The sequence below is a fragment of the Lepus europaeus genome, chromosome 20 (genome assembly GCF_033115175.1).
Source record: "Lepus europaeus isolate LE1 chromosome 20, mLepTim1.pri, whole genome shotgun sequence".
Lineage (NCBI taxonomy): Eukaryota > Metazoa > Chordata > Mammalia > Lagomorpha > Leporidae > Lepus > Lepus europaeus.
The window spans coordinates 38,925,371-38,950,236 of NC_084846.1; the positions used below are offsets into that span (position 1 = coordinate 38,925,371).

At 42.2% G+C, this 24,866-nt stretch overlaps 1 protein-coding gene across 1 annotated transcript in view; it reads right to left on the reverse strand.

Moving 5' to 3' along the window:
* AOAH (acyloxyacyl hydrolase) overlaps positions 1–24,866 on the reverse strand; it is a 208,211-nt gene that overhangs the window by 123,211 nt on the left and 60,134 nt on the right. Inside the window, exon 4 of the mRNA XM_062178605.1 lies at positions 9,934–10,033. Within this exon, the coding sequence (XP_062034589.1) occupies positions 9,934–10,033 (100 nt within the window). The remainder of the gene's footprint in view (positions 1–9,933; positions 10,034–24,866) is intronic.

Consider the following 24,866-nt stretch of genomic DNA (forward strand, 5'->3'; position numbering starts at 1 on the left):
CGCTGGTACTCCAGGTTCTAATCCCGGTTGGGACTCCGTATTCTCTTGGTTGTTCCTCTTCCAGGCCAGCTCTCTGCTGTGGCCTGGGAAGGCAGTGGAGGATGGACCAAGTGGTTGGGCCCTGTGCCCACATGGGAGACCAGGAGAAGCACCTGGCTCCTGGCTTCAGATTGGCGCAGTGTGCCAGCCGTGGTGGCCATTTGTGGGGTGAACCAACGGAAGGAATACCTTTCTTTCCGTCTCTCTCTGTCTAACTCTGCCTGTCAAAATAAATAAATAAATAAAAACTTGCTTTTGTCATGTAAGGGAGCATGTTCATAAGTTCTGGGGATTAGGATGTTGACTTCTTTCTGGGGTGGGGAGCATTATTCACTCTACCTCACTATTCGTTCAACATTTTTTAGTGCATACAGTGAATTGTGCTGGCATCTGAGAAATTATAAAATAGCACTGAGTTTGAGCAATAAAAAGCCAGACTATCTCTGTTATCTGGAGTTCACACCAGAGTTGCACACATACAATACTAGTTTTACAACTACTGAGTTCTAGTGCTAGAAGAATAATGTGTGAACAATGGAGTGGAATTCAGGAGGAACTGGCTGAACTTGGGTCATCAATGAAAGCTTCTTAGAAGAAATGACTCCCAAGCTGAGCTCTGATGGGGGTGATGGATTAGGTGAAGATAAGGGCCAAGATTGGATGCTGGGAGACCAGTTGTTAAAACTTTAAAACTCAAATTCACAGTGGTCATTAGATTTTCTTGAGCTAAGGGAAGAAACAACCATGTTCTCAGACAGATAGTTCCATTTTCTAGACTTCTTATAAGGAGAGAAACATTTTGGTATCTTGAATATTATATTAATACCTTTCTTGGAATCATTTGATTTCTTCTAATTATCAGCACTGAAGAGTAACCAGACATTTGCATTATTATTGCTGTCCTTTGGAACATCTTGAAATCTACGTGAATTTAAAGGCCTCAAAGAAGCCTTTAAACAAAAGTCTAGGGATGTACTTTCTCCAAGATTGTAAATATGGGTTTTAAGAAAAATACATCTGAGAACCCCTGGTGAGATCATTTGAAATGCTTGGAGTAAAGATTGAACAGTAGGCCACAGGTCCACATATGGTGTTACAATGCTCTCTTTGATTCTCTTACAGTTTTAGACTTTCAAATATTCAGGGGGCAATTTAATTTAGTGTCTCTGATATTTAAGACCTTTTTTTTTGTTGTTTCTGTGATAATTTCTTATCTAATGACCATCAAAGAGTTTTGTAGAGGCAAAATACCTAAGAGGTAGATGGAATCTCATTTTAATTTTCACTTTTTCAATAGGAGAAAGGGTGAGCATTTCCTTCTGAGCTTTTGGTTCTTTGATCTTCTTTTTCTGTAAATCAATTGCTTGTGGATCGCACTTATTTTTTTTTTCTTTTGATTTTTTTAAAGAGCTCTTTGAATCATACAGGAAGTAATTCCTAATCTGGCAAATATGCAAAAATTTCTGGGTTTGTCATTCGTCTTTTGTCTTTGTGTATGGGGCAGGATTTTACTTGTCATTATGTCCCTTTGTGACCTTTGGATCACAAATTACAAATAAAGTTGCCTGGGTTTCTCTCTTTTTATAGTTCCATCCTTTATGATTCAACTTTTAATTTTACTTGGGATCTATTTTGCTATAAGGAATAATAGATAAGTATCTTGCTTAAATTTTTTCCCAAAAGTCTAGTCTTTAATTCTACATACTTATTGAACAATACAGTGGTTCTCCACTGATTTGAAATGCCATTTTAATAAAAAAAAGAGTCTCAAATGAATTTGAGTTTATTTCTAGACACTATATTCTAATCCATTTTAAGCTGACTTTCTGCATGTAAATGGGTATATTCCCCTGTCATTCATCTCATTGTTCATCGTTTCCTCAGACGTTTAAAAGGAACTTTAAAAACATTTCCAGTGTGGGTGTTTAAAATGCCTACCTTGGGATCCCATGTCAGAGTAACTGGGTAGAAGTCTCTGCTCTGCTCTCAGTTTGCTTTCTGATTACATGTACTTTGGGAGGTAGCAAGTGATTGGTCAAGTCTCTCTGTCCTCCTTCATGGAGACCTGGATTGAGTTCCTGTGCTCTGACTTTTTTCAAGTACAGCCTTGGATGTTGTGGGCATGTGAGCCGTGAGCCAGCAGACAGATTCTCTCTCTCTCTCTCTCTCTCTGTGTGTGTGTGTTTCTGTGTGTCTCTGTCTCTGTCTTTCAAGTGAAAAAAAAGCTTGCCAATTAAATATGCTTATAACCAACAGTTTTCTTGAATTTTGCTCTCTCGTGTGTAAAATTAGAATAATAGAATAATCTTGAAATTGTGAGGAAGGCTTTTAGATGATATATGTATACCAAAAAAGTACTTATGCCAATTTCATGATTGTCATCGACTTTTATTTTTCAGTCACTGATGTACTTATCATACAATAGTGTCAGAGTAAATGTGTATGAGTAAAATAATGAATGTCTATGCCTTAAAAGTCTGTCACTATCACCAAAGATCCTTTAAAATATTTTTTTTCATTTGAGAAAGACAGAGATTTCCATCTGCTGGTTCACTCCTCAAACACCTGTAAGAGCTAGGGCTGTCCTGAAGAACTCAATTTAGGTCTCTGTGTCAGTGGTAGGAACACAAAAACTTGAGTCATCACTGCTGCCTCCCAGAGTCTGTACTGGTGGGAGCTGGAATCAGGAGCCAGAGCCTGGAATTGAGCCTGCACTCTGATGGGGACGTGGCCATCTAACCACTAGGCTAAAATGCCCACTCCCAGGACCCTTTGGATAAGTACTGTTTTCTTGTCCTTGTGAATAAGATGTGATTGTCTTTCAAGGTACAACCATAGGTTTCATAAAATGGAATAGTTTGGGACACTTGATTAATTCTTCCAGAATGTTAAGTTTTCAATAATATTCCAAAGCTATAGTTTATTCCTTTTTGAATGTTTATCCTTTTCAGAAATACCATTAGATTTATTAATGGCTGCCAAGTCACACTTCAAGGCCAGATTTCTTTCACTCAGGAAGTGCTATGGATTACAAATGGTTTCTTTCTTATTTAATAATTTGTATTCTTCTAGGCTTGGAGGTGTGAGAAAACATGACTCATATGGTATCCAGAATTATAGGGGAGGGCAGAGGCAGGACAGACATAAGCTGGGGAGGCTGAACATACAATCAAACAAGACAGAGAAGTTTTAGTTGAGGTTCTGAGCTATCATTTTGCTAGAATTGTCCATGGTAGTAGACATGTACATTCCAATGCAGTAGACGGTGATGACAGAGGAAATAATTTCCTTTCTTTGACATAGGTTCTGCAAACCTGAGAGCACTTAATTCATTTTTTATTTTCTGTGCACTTGTCACAAAAAGGCAAGTCATAATTACAATGCTGAGAGGGAAAATACAGACTTTGAGATTTGAGTCTTGGGAAATATATATGGATTAAAGAAATTTACACACACACACACAACAAGAACAAAATGAATGGAGCTCAGGATCAGAGATCAGTTCTCTTAAATAAAAACAAAGAAAAATTCCTGGTTATTACAGTGCATTTGGTTTTAAATAGAGGAGACTTTAGGCTCTAATCTTGCCCGTTCCATCTTACTCCTCACTCATTGACTCATTTTTAAAATCATTGTTTATTGAACACCTGTTGATTCCAATAACTAGGATAGGCTCTGATGCTCTTCAGAAAGTTCCCATTCATGTCCTAGGCTCCTGGTGCATAACCCTACTCTGTCACAGCAGAGAAAACAACTAAGAGATGGATTTCTGGGTGATCACCATAGCCTTGGTCGGAAGGAAGGTCTGCAAAGGACAGAATGGACACTCATGATGAGTCATCCAGAAAGTCAGGGGTAGGAAGGTTCTTGTCTCAATAAGTGGACCATTGCATCTGTAGGCCAGACAGTCTATAAAAAAGGTAAAGAAGAAGATACACTGGGAGTACAGGGACCAGCAATTGCTGGAGAGAGTGGAGAGATAAAGTGCATGATGAGGACATTACCTTCCTGATTCTAAAGGTAGAGCTGGACTCAAATGTTAGCTCATGTATTGAACACACATTTATGGGACACCTACAGTGTGCCAGCCCCTATTACCAAGCAGCAGGGACAAACAGCTGGGTGAGGCATAGTTACAGCTTTACAATCTCATAGTTCTCATAATTGAGCAGTTAATCTTACAAAGACCGTCACTTAAACTAATGATTAAAATGCAACATGGAAAATGCAACCATAGCTGTAAGGACATGGCGTCATGTGGACAATGGGGAAGGGAGTGTAACCTCACTGCAGCATGAGCACTAGTGGTAGGGAGGTAAGCACTGGTGTCTTGGAGGAGTTAACAAGTGAGCTGCATCTTGAGCAATGATCCAGGGAAGGACACAATTGGCATAGGGGAAAAGAGGAACAAAGAAAACCACCAGCATATGATTGTGAAAAATAAGGAATGTTGTATGCTGGGCAGAAGAGAATGAGACAGTTCTTCAGAGAAGAGAGGTGGAGAAAGGGCAGCTCATGGGACTTGGGTTCTATCTGAAACTGATGAGTGGCTTTGATGGGATTTAGAAGGAGAAGACAGCGTGGTTGGATTTGCATTTTAGAAATATCACTGGGGTGTCTGGAGCTGTGAGGTTTAATGCTGGAGGCAGAGGTATCAGTTAGGAAGCTGCTGTAGGACTTCAGCCGAAAGACAATGAGTCCTTGAATTAGGCAGAGGGGAGCAGGGATGGAGAGGAAGGAACAGACCAAACAGAATGATTTAGGTGGTGGATGGATGGTGGTGTGAGCCTGAGACATGGAACACAACACTCAGCTGCTGAGGGGTAGCTCGTGTGGGGAAAATGTAGTACAGCTTCTGTGGTCCGTGTGTCTTTGGGACCTACAGGTGCAGACATTTATCCAGCTGCTTTATGTATTGGTGGAAACTCTGGGGAAAGCTTTGCATTCTATTTATAAGTCTGAATAACCCAAGTAAATAACTTGTATACTTACTATCGTCAGTCAGCATTCTAAGAATTTTCCATGCGCTCACTTATGTAATCCTCATGTTAGCCCTTTGAAATAGCTTCTACAATTATACCCATTTTACACATGAAGATGGAGGCATTAGGATGTTGGTGATATATCTGAAGTCACTAGAACAGTAAGTGGGGAAGCCAGATTCACTTCACCGTTCAGCTTGCATCAGAATGTGCTTACACACCACACAGGTATGACCATACTCACTCAGGGAGATGGAACAACTTACCCGATGAAAGACAGTAGCTGTTGCATCCAGGCTTTCAGCTCAGGTTGTCTGGCCCCAGAATCTGTGTTCTGTTTTTTTTGTTTTTTTTTTTTTTTTTTTGACAGGCAGAGTGAGAGAGAGAGAGAGAGAGAGAGAGAGAGAGAGAGAGAAGAGAGAGAGAGAAAGGTCTTCCTTTTTGCCGCTGGTTCACCCTCCAATGGCCGCTGCGGCCGGCGCATCGCGCTGATCCGAAGCCAGGAGCCAGGTGCCTCTCCTGGTCTCCCATGCGGGTGCAGGGCCCAAGGACTTGGGCCATCCTCCACTGCCTTCCCGGGCCATAGCAGAGAGCTGGCCTGGAAGAGGGGCAACCGGGATAGAATCCGGCGCCCCAACTGGGACTAGAATCCGGTGTGCTGGCGCCACAAGGTGGAGGATTAGCCTGTTAAGCCACAGCGCCGGCCATCTGTGTTCTTAACAATCAGCAGAGACCCAAGGAAGACAAGGAGCCTGTCCTGTCCTAGAAGAGTTCTGGGTAAAGTCCCAGGTACAAGATGCTGGGGTAGGGCAAACGTGGTGTCCTGGGCCAACTCTTATTCTCCTTTGAAGGCACATGGCCTTCTTTGGGAAGGCTTAGTAACCTCTCTCCTGATCCCCCTCAGAGAGCGCTCAGCTGTGTTCCCCTGGGGTTCCTGATCTTCCTGAGACCCTCAGTTAGAGCCCTTGTCTCTTCATCATCCTTTGTATACATGCCCGCCTCCCCTGCCAGATTTGCTATTTGCATGCAGTTGCCTGCCACATTTGTGGGAACATTGTTCTACATAATTCATTTTACATAAATATTTTTGGCTGAAGAAAAGCAGTTATTCTGTAGAAGCTACAGGATGTTGGGAAAGCCTTTCAGCCTTCAGGTCTCAGTAGACTTATTTATAAAATGGGAAAATCATATCTTCTCTGCAGGTTTTTGATGACTTACTCAGGGTGCCTGGCTGTGGGACTGGCACGTGGTAAGTACTCAAGAGATGTTTGTTGAGGAATGACTATGAGTGAATGACTCTATGGTTTTACTAGTACTGAGAGGGTTGGAATACTTGTGTAAGATTCTTAGAAAGTGATGTTTTTAGTATATTTCACTAAAACTAAAACCAAAGCGGTTTTTGCTTCAATCTGGCTCTGAGAAGTGGCTACTCTGAGCGTGCTGTATTTGTATACATTGAACACAAGTGGTGCTGATATGAAGGGCTGGAGGTCTGAATTCTAAGGCCTTCAGTTGACTTTAGGTTCTCCTTAGATTTGGATCAAGTTCTTAAGATTTCACTGAAAATGTGTTTGATAATTATACCTATAAAATAAGAGATTGGCCTTGCAATAGTGGATTAACTTGGAGCATCAATATGTACACACACACACACACAGAAACAATGGTACATATATGTACATACATATGATATACATGTAAATATATAAAATATGATATCTATGTAAATATATATATTTCTTAGTTTTCCATGATAGTGGAGATGACATCCCAGTAGTAACAGATACATCCAGAGCCCAGATCATGGTTTCTAAATATCTTGTTCCAATAAAAGGAACCAGGCTTCCTTAGGGAAAAGGCTGACTCTAGGGCTGGGGCAGAAAATAATTCAGGATAACAAGATGACCCTGGATCATTTGGCAGTACCAGAAAGTAAAGGAGTGCTAACAAAAAGTTACAAAAAGAAAGGGTGCAGGTATGTCAAGAGGACCCCAGAGCTAACCCGGAAGAGCTTTCTGTGGCAACAAAACTGGAAAAAATTCAGCAGTCAAATAAACATTACAGCTGTGGATTAAAATTCAAGGTATATAATATGCATACAAGAGGCCCTACTGATATAAATGAAAAATTGATAAAAATAAATAGGGGAAGGAGAAGCATCTTCTTTATAGAAAAATTTCAAATAATTCATGTAGATATCTCTCCTCCAGGAGGTGAGACTTGGTCCTCCTTGGATCCCCTGAATGTTGCCTGGACTTCAACTAATTTTTAAAGCAATAAATAAGGGAAAAGGGGGAAATGATGACTTTCCAGTGGAGAAACATAGCAAACACCACCTTAACCAAGTGATGAAAGGTGACTTTGCCAATGATGTCACGTGGCATCATGTACCCCTAATTGGATATGATGAGAAAGACATCTCACCTCTGGGGTATTGTTTTCAAAAACCCATAACCCTGTGTAATTGAGACAGTAATACCAGATGAATCCCCACCTGAGGAACGTTTCGCAAATGCACTTAACCAGTGCTTGTGAAAATGATCAAGGTCATGAAATACAAGGGAAGACTAAGAGCCTGTCACAGACCAGAGAACAGAAAGGAAGAATGGCAACCAAATGCCACGTGTGTCCTGGATTAGAACCTGGGCCTGGGAAAGGACTTTAGTGGAGAAATCGATGAAAGCCAAGCCAAGTCTGGAGTTTAGTTACTGGTATGTATTCTTTAATCTACACAAAATAGTAATGTGTAATGTGTTTTCTTTAATTCTGATGAAATAGCATAATATGGGTGGCAGAGATCCAATCACTTGAGTTGTTGTTTGCTGCCTCCCCAGGATACACACCAGCAGAAAAGCAAGCTAGATTGGAAGCAGAGAAGTTGGTATTCAAATCAGGGATTACAATATGTGATGCAGGCATCCCAAGAGGTGACTTAATTGCTGGGCCTAAGTATATCCTAAATATATCCCTTGCCCCAAATATATCCATTTTTTGCCCAACACCTTGCATACAGCTGGTGCTCAATAAGTGTCTGTCATTGCTAATAAAGGAAACCCCAGCACCACAGAAGAGTGAAGCTGTCCACATGGACACCAGCTGTCCCTCTTTTCTGGAACATTTGCAGGGAGGGCAGCTTCAAAGCATTTGAAGTGGAGGTTTGTGAAGGTCCAGGGCAACCCCAAAGGACTGTGAAGGAAGCTGCTTAGGGAGCAGGTGCACTACCAGGAGCTCCCAATACCCAGCCAGGGGGCATCTGATCTGGGGTGAAACCCTCCTGCTTCCTTCCAGCCGAAGATGATGGTTGGAAAGTTCTGGATATGGGAATAGGAAAGGATGTTGTGATTGGAAGACAAAGAAATGAAATTTCAGGTGGAAATGAGAGCGTATAAGAAAAAGGAGTGCCATTTAAGAAGAAATAGTTCAAAGTTGAAGGTTTTGTGTTCATATATAGCTGTGAATATATGAGAGTAATTCAAACAAGCTTGTAGAAATGGAATTAAAAGATTGATTTTGGTGCAAAAATTTTGAAATCCATGCATAGTTTTTTGTAAACAAATTTTTGTGAACCTTTTGAAGACTCCTATATGTGTGGATTTCAAAATATTTTTGCACTAAGGTAAACTTATCATTTAAGATTTCTTCTATGAGTTTGTAAAATATCCTCATATAACATGAGGTATGTAAGAAAATCAAGAAAACTCCTATTGCTTATCTTCCTACACAGAAACACATTTTCTCCTTGCTGTATGAAACATTGAATATTATGAGAAATATTTGCATGCTAGCTGAACACATGAAAGGTTTTTTTTTTTTTAATTAAAATTAACGAATTCTTCTAGAAACCAGTGGAGTCCACAGCTTCTGAGGTGGAATTAGGAGAAATTTAATTGGCATTTGGACAGTGACTATACACATAAGCCAGGTATTTGTACCTCTTTTTTCCTGCTTAGGAGACAGGCTTATGTTATTTTACATTGTCAGTCAGTAAAACATGTTCACTGGTATCACTGGTTAGGCCACAAAGCATTAAAATTGACTTGACTTCATTTCAACACTAAAGAAAAAGAAATCACTTTTAAAATAGAAACATGTTTTGTAGAGAAAAGACTCATAATTCTGGGAAAGGAAGTACATAAAGTTTTTTCTTCTGAAAATCAATATCATGAGGCCAAACTGGATTTAATATTGTACTCCTGTCCAGAGTGTGGCAAGGGAATTATATCAACGTTTGCAGACTTGTTTCTGAATTCAATCTAATTAAAAGTTGCTCAAAATGATATAATGTACATGAAGTATTCTGAATAGATATCTTTGAATAATAACTATATTGATAATAATCCCATTAGCTTTCGCATTTATTAACACCTTGTTATGTAGCAGGTATTGTGTGAAACATTTTATATGTATTAGCTCATTTACTTCCCATGACAAACCCATGGGTGGTATTTTATTATATCCTATTGATGGGTAAGAACAACAAAATTCAGGCTTGAGTGACCAACTGCCCAGATTTTCCCAGGATGTGGAACGTTCAGCGTTATACTAGGAAAGTTGTGGGTAAGCTGGGGGTGAGTTGGTTGCCCTGTGAGGATGATTTGCTTGATCTTCAAGTGTAGAGAGGGGGTTAAAAGTCTGGTGTCCTTGGTGGTCAGCTTTGTTAATACCACTGCCCTGTTCTAACCTGCAGTCTCCAGGAAATGAAAAGTAAAGACCTTCCCTGGAAGCATGGGAGGAGGGATAGATCCAGGTAGAAACCAGAGAAAATTATTTCATGCAGAGTTGTTGCAAATGTCACCTGTCCTTTCTCCTTTCCCCAAACCACTGAGGAGGTGAAGCTGAGCCTGCCTGTATAAAATTTCCAAAGTGCTTGTGTGGTACTGGAAACTGACGTTCAGTGGTAAAACCTGCTCACCTTAGGAAGTGGGTAGAGATGACACAGCGGCTGGCCAGGCTCCTGTTTACAAAACTTCAGAGTGTGACACACCACATCAGCATTCACATCTTTGTCAAATCTGGTGGAATGGAGGGCAAAATGAAGGCTGTGAAAATTTCTCAGGTATTAGTAAACCGACTTTTTTCTTTTCTTTTTTTTTTTTTTTTGAAAGATTTACTTAGTTATTTAAAGTCAGACTTAGCAAGCTTCCATCCACTGGCTCCCTTCCCAAACAGCTGTGATGTCCGGGGCTGGGCCAGGCTGAAGTCAGGAGTCAGAAGCTTCATCTGGATCTACCATGTGGGCGTAGGGGCTCAAGCACTTGGGCCATCCTCCCCTGCTTTTCCAGGCTATTAGCAGGAAGCTAGATTGGAAGTGGAGCAGCTGGGACTCCAACCAGCACCCATCTAGTGCTGACACTGTAGGCAGTGGCTTATTCTGCTATGCCACAGTGCCAGCCTTTGGAAGCAGACTTATTTCAAAGCAAGGTGATTCCCTAGAGTGAACTCATTGCAGCATGGCCAGTGAGCCCTGCCCTGTGCAGAGCCCTGCCCTGTAAGCATTACCTGCCACAGTGCTGTCTCCCATATTTAGAATAAGTCCTAGGGGGTGGGGACAGGGCAAGCATAGCACACACGCAAGCATTGTGGTTCTTTTCAGAAGCCACAAGTAAAATTGAGTAAGGAAAAAGGGACAGGCTGTCATTTGATGGGAATAATATTTTGAATCTCACTGGGCCTTATTGCAAAATTTTATTTGTAGATATAACTGTAGACACTTAAAATTATTTTCTTAGTGAAAATACATACCATCTCTTCTTTAAAGCAAATATATTTCCTATCCTTATGGAAGAAAATAAAAAATAGTTGACTTGTTTTTTTTCCCTGGGGATGGTGTAAGGATGACATTCTTCAAACATTTTTTTCACATCTGAATTTGAAAAGATATCTTCTGTATTTATTTTTTTCTTTGCCACTCTCGAAACTCTTCTTACCAAGAAAAATGAGCACAATGTGCAGCTTCCAATGAAGGAACAAGTGAGTATGGACTTTCAGTAAATTTTCCATGCAACTTATTGATTCAACCCAAAACAACAAAAACAAGAAGTGCAGCAACACAGGTTGATAATACCCATAAACTAATCTTTTATTATGTGGAGGGACAGTGATGGATTCTGGAAGATAACTTTTTGGGTTTTCCCCAGCTCATTCGATCACTTCATGTCCCTCTTGGCCCATAAAGGTGGGCTGTTGGTAACCATGTTTATACTCTGTAGCTCCTGGCCAGCTATTTGGGCCTTGTTAGACTATTGTTTCAAGCAGGACCAATCAGATTCACTCTTTAAAAATTTGGAATTGGTGTTAAAAAATCCACGTGCAGAAGTATGAAGCAAGACCCCTACCTTACACCTTACACAAAAATCCACTCGACGTGGATTAAACATCTAAATCTATGACCAGAAACCATCAAATTATTAGAGAATACTGGGGAAACCTTGCAAGAGAATGACACAGGCAAAGAGTTCTTGGAAAAGACCCCAGAGGCACAGGCAGTCAAAGTCAAAATTAACAAATGAGATTACATCAAATTGAGAAGTTTCTGTATTGCAGAAGAAACATTCAGAAAAGTAAAGAGGCAACCGACAGAATGGGAGAAATTATTTGCAAACTTTGCAACTGATAATGGATTAATAACCAGAACATACAAAGAGATCAAGAAACAACAAAACATACAACCCAGTTAAGAGATGGGCCAAGGACTTGAATAGACATTTTTCTTCTTCTTTTTTTTTTTTTTTTTTTTGACAGGCAGAGTGGACAGTGAGAGAGAGAGAGACAGAGAGAAAGGTCTTCCTTTTGCCGTTGGTTCACCCTCCAATGGCCGCTGCGGCCGGCGCACCCCGCTGATCCAATGGCAGGAGCCAGGTGCTTCTCCTGGTCTCCCATGGGGTGCAGGGCCCAAGCACTTGGGCCATCCTCCTCTGCACTCCCTGGCCACAGCAGAGAGCTGGCCTGGAAGAGGGGCAACCGGGTTGAATAGACATTTTTCAAAAGAGGAAATCCAAATGGCCAAAGGACACATGAAAAAATGTTCAGGATCACTAGTTGTCAGGGAAATGCAAATCAAAACCACAATGGGGTTTCACCTCACCCAGTTAGAATGGCTCACATACAGAAATCAACAAACAACAATTGCTGGTGAGGATGTGGGGAAACAAGGCACCCTAATCCACTGTTGGTGGGAATGTAAACTGGTAAATCCACTATCAAAGGCAGTATGGAGATACCTAAAAAATCTGAATATAGACCAACCATATGACCCAGCCATTCTACTCCTGGGAATTTACCCAAGGAAAATGAAATCATTAAATGGAAGAGTTATCTGTACCTCCATGCTTATTGCAGCTCAATTCATGATAGCTAATACATGGGATCAACCGAAATGTCTATCAGTTGAAGACTGGATAAAGGAATTATGGCATATATACATTATGGAATACTAAACAGCAGTAAAAAAATGAAATCTGCTCATTTACTATTATACTTAGTGAAATAAGCCAATCCCAAAGGGACAAATACTATATGTTCTCCCTGATCAGTGAAAACTAATAGAGCACCTAAAACAAAGTTTGTATAAGTGAAATTGACACTTCGAGAAGGGATGACTGAGTTGCTCTTTGTCTCAACTGTCGAGAAACAGTTCTGTATTCTTTTTTTTTCATTTTTTTCTTTATACTATTTGTTGAACTCTTAACATAGAGTTAATCATACGTGTATAAAGTCAATTGAAAATAGATCTCAGTAAAAAATAAGAGTGGGAATAAGAGAGGGAGGAGGAAGTTTATAACTGCAAAGCTGTACAGTTCTGCATACCTTCCTATGGACTTTCTTCTAAGGGTACAGTTTAAAAACTTGTCATGGAACTCCAAATCCCATTAAGCTTAGTGGCAAAAATGTCATCATAATTGTTAAAGTGATCATATTAAGTGTTAAAGTGAACATATAGATAAGATTAAGTGTTAAAGTGATCATATAAATAGGATCAAGTGCCTGGTAATAATAATAGATAGATAATAATAAGGAGAGAAGAGAGAATGTTCCAACATGGGAAGCAGTCCACACAGCAGACTCATAGAATGACAATCACTTTAAGTAACACTCTGATCTCAGAATCAGCCTCCTGGTCTGGCTGAAAAGCCCATGAGAGCATTTCAGGTATGGAAAGCCAAGACACTGTGGCAAAAAATGTTCTAACATGAAAGATCTCTGTGAGTGAGACCCCAGTGGAAAGGAGTGGCCATCAAAGAGGGAGGTACTTTTTTCTAAAGGTAGGAGAGAACTTTCACTTTGCTTATGGCCTTGTCCAAATGCTGACGGACTTTGTGGGCTCAAAAGGCTTCCATAGCCTAGGCAGTTCATGTCAAGAGCCTCAGGTGGTCACTGACATCATACATAAGAATGTTAATTGTTAAATTAGCAGCAGGAATCACTGTACACTTACTCCCCATGCAGGACCTCAGTCCTCAGTGAGTTGTATTATGAAAGTTAACTGTAAAGCTAGTTCTCAGTTCTTTGTGTGTGTGTGTGTGTGCAAATTGTTGAAATCTTTACTTAGTATAGAGTTGGTCTTCTATCTAAAAAGTTAGTTAAAAATGAGTCTTGGGCCGGCGCCACGGCTCTCTAGGCTAATCGTCTGCCTGCGGCGCCGGCACCCCAGGTTCTAGTCTTGGTTGGGGTACTGGATTCTGTCCTGGTTGCTCCTCTTCCAGTCCAGCTCTCTGCTGTGGCCAGGGAGTGCAGTGGAGGATGGCCCAGGTGCTTGGGCCCTGCACCCGCATGGGAGACCAGGAGGAAGCACCTGACTCCTGGCTTCCAGTGGAGGATGGCCCAGGTGCTTCGGCCCTGCACCCGCATGGGAGACCAGGAGGAAGCACCTGACTCCTGGCTTCAGATCAGTGTGGTGCGCTGGCCACAGAGGCCACTGGGGGGTGAACCAACGGAAAAGGAAGACCTTTCTCTCGGTCTCTCTTTTTCACTGTCCACTCTGCCTGTCAAAATAAATAAATTTAAAAAAAATGAGTCTTAATGGAGAATTGGACTGGCAAGGGGAGAGAGAAGAGGAGGAGGTGTGGGAGCATAGGTAGGAGGCCAGGTATGGTGGGAATAATAACTATATTCCTGAAGTTGTACTTTTAAAATTTGAATTCATTAAAAAACAAATTTAAAAAAGAAGGGAAAACAAAGTTCAACTTCAGAATGGGCTAATCTCAGAATAATAGGAACTATGATGAGGAAGGACTGGAAGTAATTATTTCTTGCTATGGGGACAGAGTGTCTGGAAAGAACCCAGAGTGGGGCTGGTACCAGGGCTCAATAGGCTAATCCTCCGCCTGCAGCGCCAGCACCCCGGGTTCTAGTCCCAGTCAGGGCGCCAGATTCTGTCCCGGTTCCCCCTCTTCCAGTCCAGCTCTCTGCTGTGGCCCGGGAGTGCAGTGGAGGATGGCCCAAGTGCTTGGGCCCTGCACCCGCATGGGAGACCAGGAGAAGCACCTGGCTCCTGCCATCGGATCAGCGCGGTGCGCTGGCCACAGCGGCCATTGGAGGGTGAAGCAACGGTAAAGGAAGACCTTTCTCTCTGTCTCTCTCTCTCACTGTCCACTCTGCCTGTCAAAAAAATTAAAAAAAAAAAAAAAAAGAACCCAGGGGGTATACAGTGTATATACCCAGGGGGGTATACACTATATACCTGGGGGGTATATAGTGAGAAACCCTAGGGACAGGGTACTCCATGGGCTCTTTGGTTTTCTGGTCCTATTTTCATCTCTTCCCCAGGCCTGGATAGTTCTATACCCTTGAGTTCCATGTTAGAAATGCTCTTGGTTCCTTATAAATCCACTTCAATCTCTGCCCACCCAACCACAAACATTATAATGGCTATCTCTGTAACTACTACAGTTATTAACACCTTTCTTTCCCTGATTCTACTCTTCCTTTTCCTTCTTCATAAAGAAGATCAAGGTATTTCTGTGTTCTTGGGACTATTTTTTCCAGCCTCTGAGAACCACTGGTCAGCAGTGGAAGACTTGGCCCTGTGAGCTAAGAACTGAATGTAATTTATTGATTATGCTCCTTCTTCCTGCCTTAGTCATCTCTGCTTTATTTCCCTGATGCCCATTTCACAGACTCAACTAGGTTGTTCACTCCAAGGAAATTTTATTCCTGAACTTGCAGAAAAATAAGTGAGATTAGAAAGGTGAAAGAAAAACGCAAAACAAAGACCATTCTGATTTTCCCTTAGTGAGTAAGCAGCAATTTTCATGTTTGCTGAGCATCAAAGTGTCTTTTAAAATCGTTAAGAATTTCATCTTTTGGACCAGCATCCGTCCAAATTCTGGAAGGACCTTGAGCATTTATTTCTGCCATTCATCCTGTTGCAGAAACAGCTGCCCTGTATTTAATGAAAATCTACTTTTCCAAAGCCCATCCGAGAAAATGGGACCACCTCAGAACTCTCCAAATATGTTGAGGATTCCTTTTTGTGAAAACATCAGCTGGGACCATGGGCTCCCAAATTTCATTCCAGTTGATTGAGACTAACAATGTGACTGACAAGATGGTTCTTCAACCTTTTATGAGCACTTCGGTTAAAAGGGAAAAACAAAGATCATCATGACAGGTGCCTGCTTAGCTCCAGGGTCCCTTCATGGTTAGTTAGGGACCTTCTATATCTAAAGTATAGAAGGAGGCCAAGTCTTCTAAGCACAGGGGCACGCTGCCTGTTAACAGATAAAGTCCATTACCAAACTAATGTCTACCAAGGGTCAGTAAATCAGGAGAGGGTGGCTGCATTCACACATCTGTTCTCAACGTGATGGTTCATTTATTTAAGTGATGACTGCTGTCTTTATGAGGGTCTGGTATTTAGTGGACTTGGGAGAGTGATGAATAGTGCTCTGTTTAATCTTCGCTCTTAACCTAAGGTCAATATCCCATCTGTGGCAATCCAGGGCCACCAGAGCAAACTCACCATACTTTTTTCCCCAAATAGAGCACAGTTTCAAATAAGTGAACTTCAATGTGGGAGTGAGGACAGAGACCACTGAGTCAAAGAATGAGACTGTTGATCTCTGAGCTGGAAACAGGAGAAGGCATGAGTGTCCTTTTGGGCCCTCTATATATTTATATTTATGTAAATATATATTATACTTACTATAATATATTAAATATTTATATTTAAGTATTTTCAGAGTGAAAATACTTAAAGAGAGAAGCACTCATTCATACCAGAAGTGGAAATGCTGAGACCCACAAATCCACACATGCTTAAGGCCATTGTGATATGAAAGATGGCCAAGAAGTGAAAATGTAGATCATGTATTCTTGAGCAACCTTGGGACAGAAGGCCTAGACTACACATAATTTCTGAAAAATTTAGGAAATATACAAACTCATAAGAAATATTTCTACCTAACACTGTTTTCCTTTTTTTGAGACCAGCTAACAATGCTAGGTTGTTGCATTTTTAAAAGTCTTTTGTGTGAAGCAACTTTAGGTTCACATCAAAATTGAGAGAAAGTTACAGAGATGTCCCATAACCTCCCCTCCCACATAGGAATAGTCTCTCCTACCATGAACACCCCCAACCAGGACATTTGTTAAAACTGTAAATCTATATTGACATATCATTATCACCAAAAGTCAGTGTCTTACTTTAGGTTCATTTTTAATGCTGCATTTCTATTGATTTGGACAAATGTGTGCTGGCAATTATTCACCATTATGGTTTCACAGAGTATTTTCATTGCCTTAAAACTCCTCTATGCTATGCCTGTGTGTCTCTTCTAACCTCCCACTCCTTGGCAACAACTGATCTCGTTGCTATCTCCACAGCTTTGCCTTTTCTTGAATGTCATTTAGCATACAGCTTGTAGTGTTTTGTTATTGACTACTTTCACTCAGTAATATGCAGTTAAGTTCCTTCCATGTCTTTTCGTGACCTGGTATCTCATCTCCTTTTGCCGATGAGTGATATTGCCTTGTGTACTTGTATCAGTTTGTTTATCTTACTAGACCTTATGCTAGTTTCCAGTATTTGCTGAGTATGAATAATGCTAGTATAAACATTCATGTGCAGAGTTTTGGGTGGGCATGAGTTTTCAACTAACAGGGTAAACATTCAGGAGCATGGTTTCTAGATTGTGTGGCAAACTATGGCTAGCTTTATTTTAAAAATTGCCCTTTTTTCATTGTCTACCTTAGAAAAACTACTACAGAACATGCCTGTGACTATAGGCTTGTAGTTCAGGCTACCAAAGATTAGAGATTGGACTTGGGCACTCCCTTGACTTGCATCCTCTGGTCTGCTTTAACACAAACCAGGAGGAAAAGAAAGCTAGGCATCAGAAGCAATGGGTGGCAGGCCTATTAATGGCTGATCTGTACAGTGATCTGCCCTCAAGGAGACCCAACAGGCCAGTCCACTGCAGTGGCTTTCAATGTGGTAAGCCTGGGCCTCAGCAGAAGTCAGCTTGTGAAGAGCCCTGGCAGCTCTGCCAAGAGTTGGATCACTGGAAATGGACCTGCTCTGGAGTCGAAGGATGCCCAGGTCAGAGCCACAGATCTTATTGGCTCTAAGCTGAAAAGCCCTTCACTCAGCCCAACTTCCAAAGTGACCACTGCAGCTGAGGGGACGGCCAAGTAGGGTCAGCAACATTGAAGGCAGGACTGTAAATTTCTTGTTAGAGATGCCACCTGCCTTTACCTGGCCAGCTCTCCTCCCAAGCCAACCAAGTAATGAAAGTCAACAGAGTGCCTTCCCCTAGGAGGTTCACACCTCCCTTAGGATATACCCCATGTGAAGAGATAGATAGGTCTGGGCCTCTTAACTTACAAGGCCTAAAGCCCACCAGATTATTATCAAGCCCCTTCTATCAGGTTCTATTTGCCTCTAAATCAGAAAACTTAATAGTAGCCTAGACAGCACCTTTCTTAGCTCCTCTAATAATGACTCTGTCCTTTGTTCTAGACCCTGTCTAGCGCACTTGGGCCTCATTCCTTCGTAATCATAACCTCTACTCTACCTCCAATGGCTCTACTCCCAACCTGTGTGTACTGATGGTCCTCTTCCCCACTTAGGATCATTGGTTACTATCCTCACTCTGTCTTTTATGACCTTGTCTAAATATGATCAGAGTTGGCGAACTTGGAAGGGTTCCATAGCCTTGGCAACTCATGACGAGAGCCTAGGGTGGTTACTGGCGCCATAAACTAGAGTGTCAATTTGTTGTGTCAACAACAGGAGCCACTGTGCACTTGCTGCTCATGTGGGATCTCTGTCCTTAATGTACTGTACATTGTGATTTAATGCTATAACTAGTACTCAAACAGTATGTTTCACTTTGTGTTTCTATGTGGGTGCAAACTGTTGAAATCTTTACTTAATATATACTAAATTGATCTTCTTTATATAAAGGGAATTGAAAATGAATCTTGATGTGAATGGAAGGGGAGAGGGAGCGGGAGAGGGGAGGGTTGCGGGTGGGAGGGAAGTTATGGGAGGGGGAAGCCATTGTAATCCATAAGCTGTACATTGGAAATTTATATTCATTAAATAAAAGTTAAAAAAAAATGCCCTTTTTCTTTTGAGTTCTAATAAATGTTAGTCATTCCTTGGTAAGTAGTGGTATCTCCTTGCTGTTTAACTTGCAGTCCCCTAATTGCATATAATGCTGGACATCTTTTATAGAAGATGTATTTATTTGAAATTCAGAGATAAAGAGAGAGCGCAAAGTTGATTTTCCATCCACTGGCTCACTCCCCAGATGGCTGCAACAGCCAGAGTCGGACCAGACCGAAGTCAGGAGCCTGGAACTTCATCTGGGTGTCCCATGTGGATGGAAGAGGCACAAACACTTGGATCATGTTCTGCTACTTTCCCCAGGCTATTAGTAGGGAATGGGATTGGAAATAGAGTAGCCAGGACATGAACCAGCACCCATATAGGATGCTGGCACTGCAGTAGGCAGCTTTACCTTCTGTACCACAATACTAGCCCCTTTCTAGAAATATTTATTTATTTATTTATCTTTTTAGAAAATATTTATTTATTTATTTGAAGAGAGAGAGAGAGAGAGAGAGAGAGAGAGATCTTCCATCCATTGGTTCAATAACCAAATGGTTGAAATACCTGAGGCTGGTACAGGCTGAAGCCAGGAGCCCAGGACTCCATCCTGGTCACCCACATGAGTGACAGGGGGTCAAGTTGCCTTCCCAGGAGCATTATCAGGAGGCTGGATCAGAAGTAGAGTATACTGAGACATGGCAGCATCCCAAGAGGCACCTTTATCTACCGTGTCACAGCGTTGACATATACCCTTTGCCACCTATGTAACTTCTTTGGTGAGATGTCCATTAAGGTTTTTCTTGTGCTTTGGTTTATATATTAGTTTGGGTGTCCCCCGAAGGCCTATGTGTTAGAGGCTTATTTCCCAGGGTATCCCTAGTGGGAAGAGGCAGAGCTTCTAGTAGGTAGGGCTTAGTGGGAGATCCTTAGGTCATTGGGGGAGTGCCCCCAGAAAGTAGTTCTTGCGAGAGGGTTGTCATAAAAACCTGAACTGGGCCAGCATCTCTCTCTCCTTCCTGGCTCACTTTGTGATCCTTCCTCTGCAAGTGTTCCACCATTGTCATCAGTCATCTTCACTAGATGTCAAGTCAGTAGGAACACTTGATCTTGAACTTGAACATCCAAAACTGTGAGCTAAATGATGTTTTTCTCTTTATAAAGCTAAGTTCATCAGGTATTTCATTGTGGTATTACAAGTTAACTAATATAGTAGTGTTGTTTGTTTGCTTACTATTGAATTTTAGGAGTTATTTAAGGCACTTGCATTATGGTGTAGTGGGTTAAACATCTGCTTTTTGATGCTGGCATTCCATATTAGAGTGATGATTCGAGTCCCAGCTGCTCTACCTCTAATCCAGCTCCTTGCTAATGAGTTTGGGAAGGTGGTGGAAGATGACTCATGTGTTTGGGCTCCTGCCACCCACATGGGAAGCCTGGAAGGAGTTGCAGGCTGACCCAACTCCAATGTCGTGGCCATCTGGGGAGTGAACCAGAGGATGGAAGATCTCTGTCTGTCTTCCCTATCTCTGTGTCCCCCTCTTTCTCTGTCATGCTACTATTCAAATAAATAAACAAATCTTTAAAAAGCTATTTGAATCTTTTAGAGTAGTTCTGTACCATAGGCCCTTTGCAAACAGTTTCTCTGTGACTTGTCTTTTCATTCTCTTAACAATGTTTTTTGCAGAGCAAAATTTTTAAGCATTTGTGATATCTAGCTTGTCAACTCTTTCACAGCCTATGCCTTTGGTGTCTTATCTAAAAAGTCATCATGAAACCAAAGAGCATCTAAATTTTCTCCTATTTATTTCCAAGGAATTTTATAGCTTTGCATTTTACATTTAAGTCTATGATCCACTTGAAATAATTTTTTTGTGAAGGTATAAGGTATGTGTCTAGATTTACTTTTTTTGCAGGTGGACAGCCATTTGTTCTGGCATCATTTGTTGAAAAGATTCTTTACAGGTGGTCAACTGGCTTAGTAGTTAAGATGCTGGTTAGGATGTTCCTCTGTCATATAAGAGTACATGAGTTCAACTCCCAGCTCCAGCTCTTGATTCCACCTTCCTGCTACTGCCTGGGAAATAGAAGGAATGATTCAAGTAGTTGGGTTCCTAAAACTCAGGTAGGACACCTGGATTGAGCACCTAGCTCCTGGCTTTGGCCTGGCCCAGCCCAGGCAGCAGTCGTGGGCATTTGGGGAGTGAACCAATGTTTGGGAGTTGTCTCACAAATTTTAAAAAATATTTATCTACTAGTCCCTTGAAACAAATAAATTATATTCATCCTATTGGGTGACCCAAAATGTTTTCTGGGACCATGTACAGTCATAGACAGGGTGCAAGGGTAAAGTAGGTATTTTTACATTTAGGTATCAGGCAAGTGCCTCATGCACCATAGCTGGTGCTGATTTATCCAGTCCATTCTAGAAATGAGCATCTTGGTGGGGTAGACACAGCAATCATCTGTAGAGAAATTTCATCTTAAAATTAGGGTGATTTAATCTGGGCTGAGGGAGACACACAATGAGATCTTGTCATTGTTCTTCCCCAGGTGGGTTGTACATACAAAGCAATACAGTCTGCCTAGGAGATGAGTCCAAATAGGAGATACCATAGAACGACTGGGAAGGATTGGAATTCTACCACCAGCCCATTGTGCTTTTAATGGCCCCATATGGCCTGTAAAAAAGCTTGTGGGACTTGGAAAATGTGGATTATTAAGAACTTAACAATGTACAAGGTAGTGTCTCCCAAACATGCCACTATTCTCAATATTCCTCTGATGTTAGAAGAACTAGCATCAGTTCTTGGTTCTCTTTGTGCTGTGTTAGATTTGGCTCATGCCATCTTCAGGATCCCCCTACTGGCAGATTCCCAAGATTCCCACTTTCATGTGGGAGCAGTGACGATGGACTTGCCCAGTGCTGCTTCGGGGGTGTCCTATTATTTGACATGGCATGGTGGCCCATGACCTCCCCCTGTCCATTTCCAATTGGCATTACTGGGTTTCATTTTATTGATGACATCGTGTGACGAGGTAAAGGTTATGCTCTCTTGCAGGACACAGTAGCTCACCTTCACACCCACCTCAGGCACGAGGACGGACTATCAGTCCCCAAAAGCCCTGGTTCCTCTGTGAAGCCTCTCAGGGTTTCTGGTCAGGGAAGACCTATTTAATGCCCAAAACAGTGCTCAATGAAGGGCAAACTCTCCTTATCCCTTGTACAATGAAAGTTTACAGGCTTCTGAGGGAATCTTGTATTACTGCTGGGCTTTCCTTTCCCATTTAGCTCAATACCTATCCCCACTATATCAGCTAGTTAAAAAGAAGGCCACCTAGGACTGGGATGTCCCCCAGTAGGAAGCATTTAAAAAGAACGATTTTCACAGCACAAGGGTGAATGTTTGGCCTAGCAGCTAAGATGACAGAACACTCACGTCAGAGTATTGTGATTGATTTCTGGCTCTGAGTGCTGACTCCAGCTTCCTGCTAATTCAGACCACAGGAGGCAGCAGATGATAGTACAAGTCATTGAGCCCCTTTCACCCATGTGGGAGACCTAGATTGCATTTCAGGTCTTGGCTTTGGCCTCTAGCCAAGAGTTAAATTTGAGGAGTGAATCAGTAAATCAGTGGATGGGATTTTATTTTATTTATTTATTTTTTTTGACAGGCAGAGTGGATAGTGTGAGAGAGAGACAGAGAGAAAGGTCTTCCTTTTTGCCGTTGGTTCACCCTCCAATGGCCGCTGCGGCCGGCGCATCTCGCCGATCCGAAGCCAGGAGCCAGGCGCTCTCCCGGTCTCCCATGCAGGTGCAGGGCCCAAGGACTTGGGTCATCCTGCACTGCCTTCCCGGGCCATAGCAGAGAGCTGGCCTGGAAGAGGGGAAACCGGGATAGAATCCGGTGCCCCAACCGGGACTAGAACCCGATGTGCCGGCGCCGCAAGGCGGAGGATTAGCCTGTTAAGCCACGGCGCCGGCCTGGATGGGATTTTAAAAAGAGAAATTTGACAACACAGACACAGGTCTTGGCACCCCTCTACCCAGTGTGCCAATGCAATTAGATGTCATCAGTACAGCAGATGGTATGAGTTGGACCTTCTGGCAAGAACAGCAAGGACAAAGAGTATCTCCGGGTATTTGGCCACAGCTTTGAAAAGGACTAGAACTTGATATACCCCTTTTGCACAACAGTTCCTATTGGCGTACAATGCCCTGTTACCTGGCAGAGCCACTGAGCAAGACTTTACCAGTAATAGTGCACACAGACCTACCTATCAAGGGGTGGGTGGATGACCTGTTTCACTGGCCTCAATATGCTCTAGCACTGACCCCTACCTTGAACAAGAGGCAGACATCTTTATAACAGCAAAGCATCCTATCTAACAATTTACTGGCTCCTGAGCCAAGTGCAGTGTTGGGTCGGCTTACTTATAAGCACACCTCATCGCAGCAGGTGGCTGCCCCAGTGCCTGTGAGCTCACAAGTGCCAGAGGGGATGGCTTCCATACCTTAAGATACTTGGCATACAGATGAGTCCAGCATGGGGAATCCAAGTCTCTGGAATGCTCTGAAGTTCGACTTGCCACTGATACTACTTGGTTTAAGATGGGGAAGAAAATCAGTGGGCAAAACTATGGGCAGTGTGGCTGATAGTGAATTATGAGCCAGGGCTAATGATTTTTAATACTGACAATTGAGCAGTGTTTCGAAGTCTTACACTGTGGATGGCATAGTGGCCAGCAGAACAGTGATCTGTGCTAAGACAGTCTGTCTGGCAACAAATGTGGGTGCACCTAAATGGTCCTGGGGTACAGTTACTTATATATCATGCACTCTATGTAGCAGTGAGTCCTCCATCCCTGGAAACAAAGAGGTGGATACCTTGACTCTTCTGACCAATGGTCTGGCCTTGTGGGTATGCAACAAAGTAGACATAAGTGTTAGAGTGGGGTGGGACATAGCTAAAGGGGCAGGAATATCGCTAACACATGGTGACTTGGTGACAACTGTGATTCAGGTGTGCTTGCTTCTTTGGCACTGCCACTTGGCTGATGTGCAGTGACAGATACACTGGAGCTGTCCAACCTGTGAGAGATTGGCAGGTTGATGACACTGGTCCTTTGCCCACTAGTAAGGGTCACAAATGTGCCTGTACCTATGTATAGATAGCCTCTGGCCTTCTATAAGCCTTTCCTGGAGAGGGAGCTGAACAAAGTGCTATCATCAAAGGTCTTGGAAAGTTGAATGTGACATATGGATCCTCTCACCATATTATTGGCAATGGGGGCACCCACTTTATGGGACATGCTGTCTAGGAATGGACTCAAACACATGCTGTTTCATGATGCTTTTTCCTGTGTATAACCCCAAGGCAGTAGGATTGGTGGAAGGAAAAAAAAAACTAGCCTATTAGAAAAATAAATATGACCCCCTTAAGATAAACCCACCTTGGCCAGTGGGATTCAGTCCTTGGATAAGTTTTAATAAATTTCAGTACCCATACAGCTGATGAGCATGCCTCTTGTGAGGACTTGGAAACTCTGAACCCAGACCCAAGCAATTTGTGCCCAAGTTGCACATCTAGATGTTATGCAACCTGAGTTGTTACATGGATGGAGAACAGTACTGTTTCAAACACAGATGTTCAACTCAGGGCACAGGACAATTAAATGGGTGCTCAAGTGGTTTGTTCTCTCAGGGTGGATCATATATTTCTTTTTTTTAACTTTTATTTAGCAAATATAAATTTCCAAAGTACAGCTTATGGATTACAATGGCTTTTCCCCCCCATAACTTCCCTCCTGCCTGCAACCCTCCCAACTCCTGCTCCCTCTCCCATTTCATTCACATCAAGATTCATTTTCAATTATCTTTATATACGGAAGATTCTGACCACAGTATGGGGAGTCTCCAGCCTGCCTAAATTAGTCCCCATTAATCCTATTGGGCTGTGGATCTGTGGTCATGATTTATGCGTAGGCTAAAGGAAATACCCGGGGGTCCTAGATGAGCCCCTTGGTCTGAAATGGTATTTTGCCATTAGTTTTAGGAATCATGGATGGATCATGTGCAGTTGGCCATCATGTGTGGTCTGCCCCACTGCACCACTCTCAACTCTTGCTGCTGTGTTGTCTGACAGAGAATGACACAACAAGTATTATCTCGCTGGATGTGCAGGCTTATTGTTACAAGTCCCTACTAATCATTTATTTTTTCATCCATAGCTGTGGCCTGATACTGTTTTTGTTGCTTGTTCTGCTGGGATCTGATTGAGATAGTTATTGCC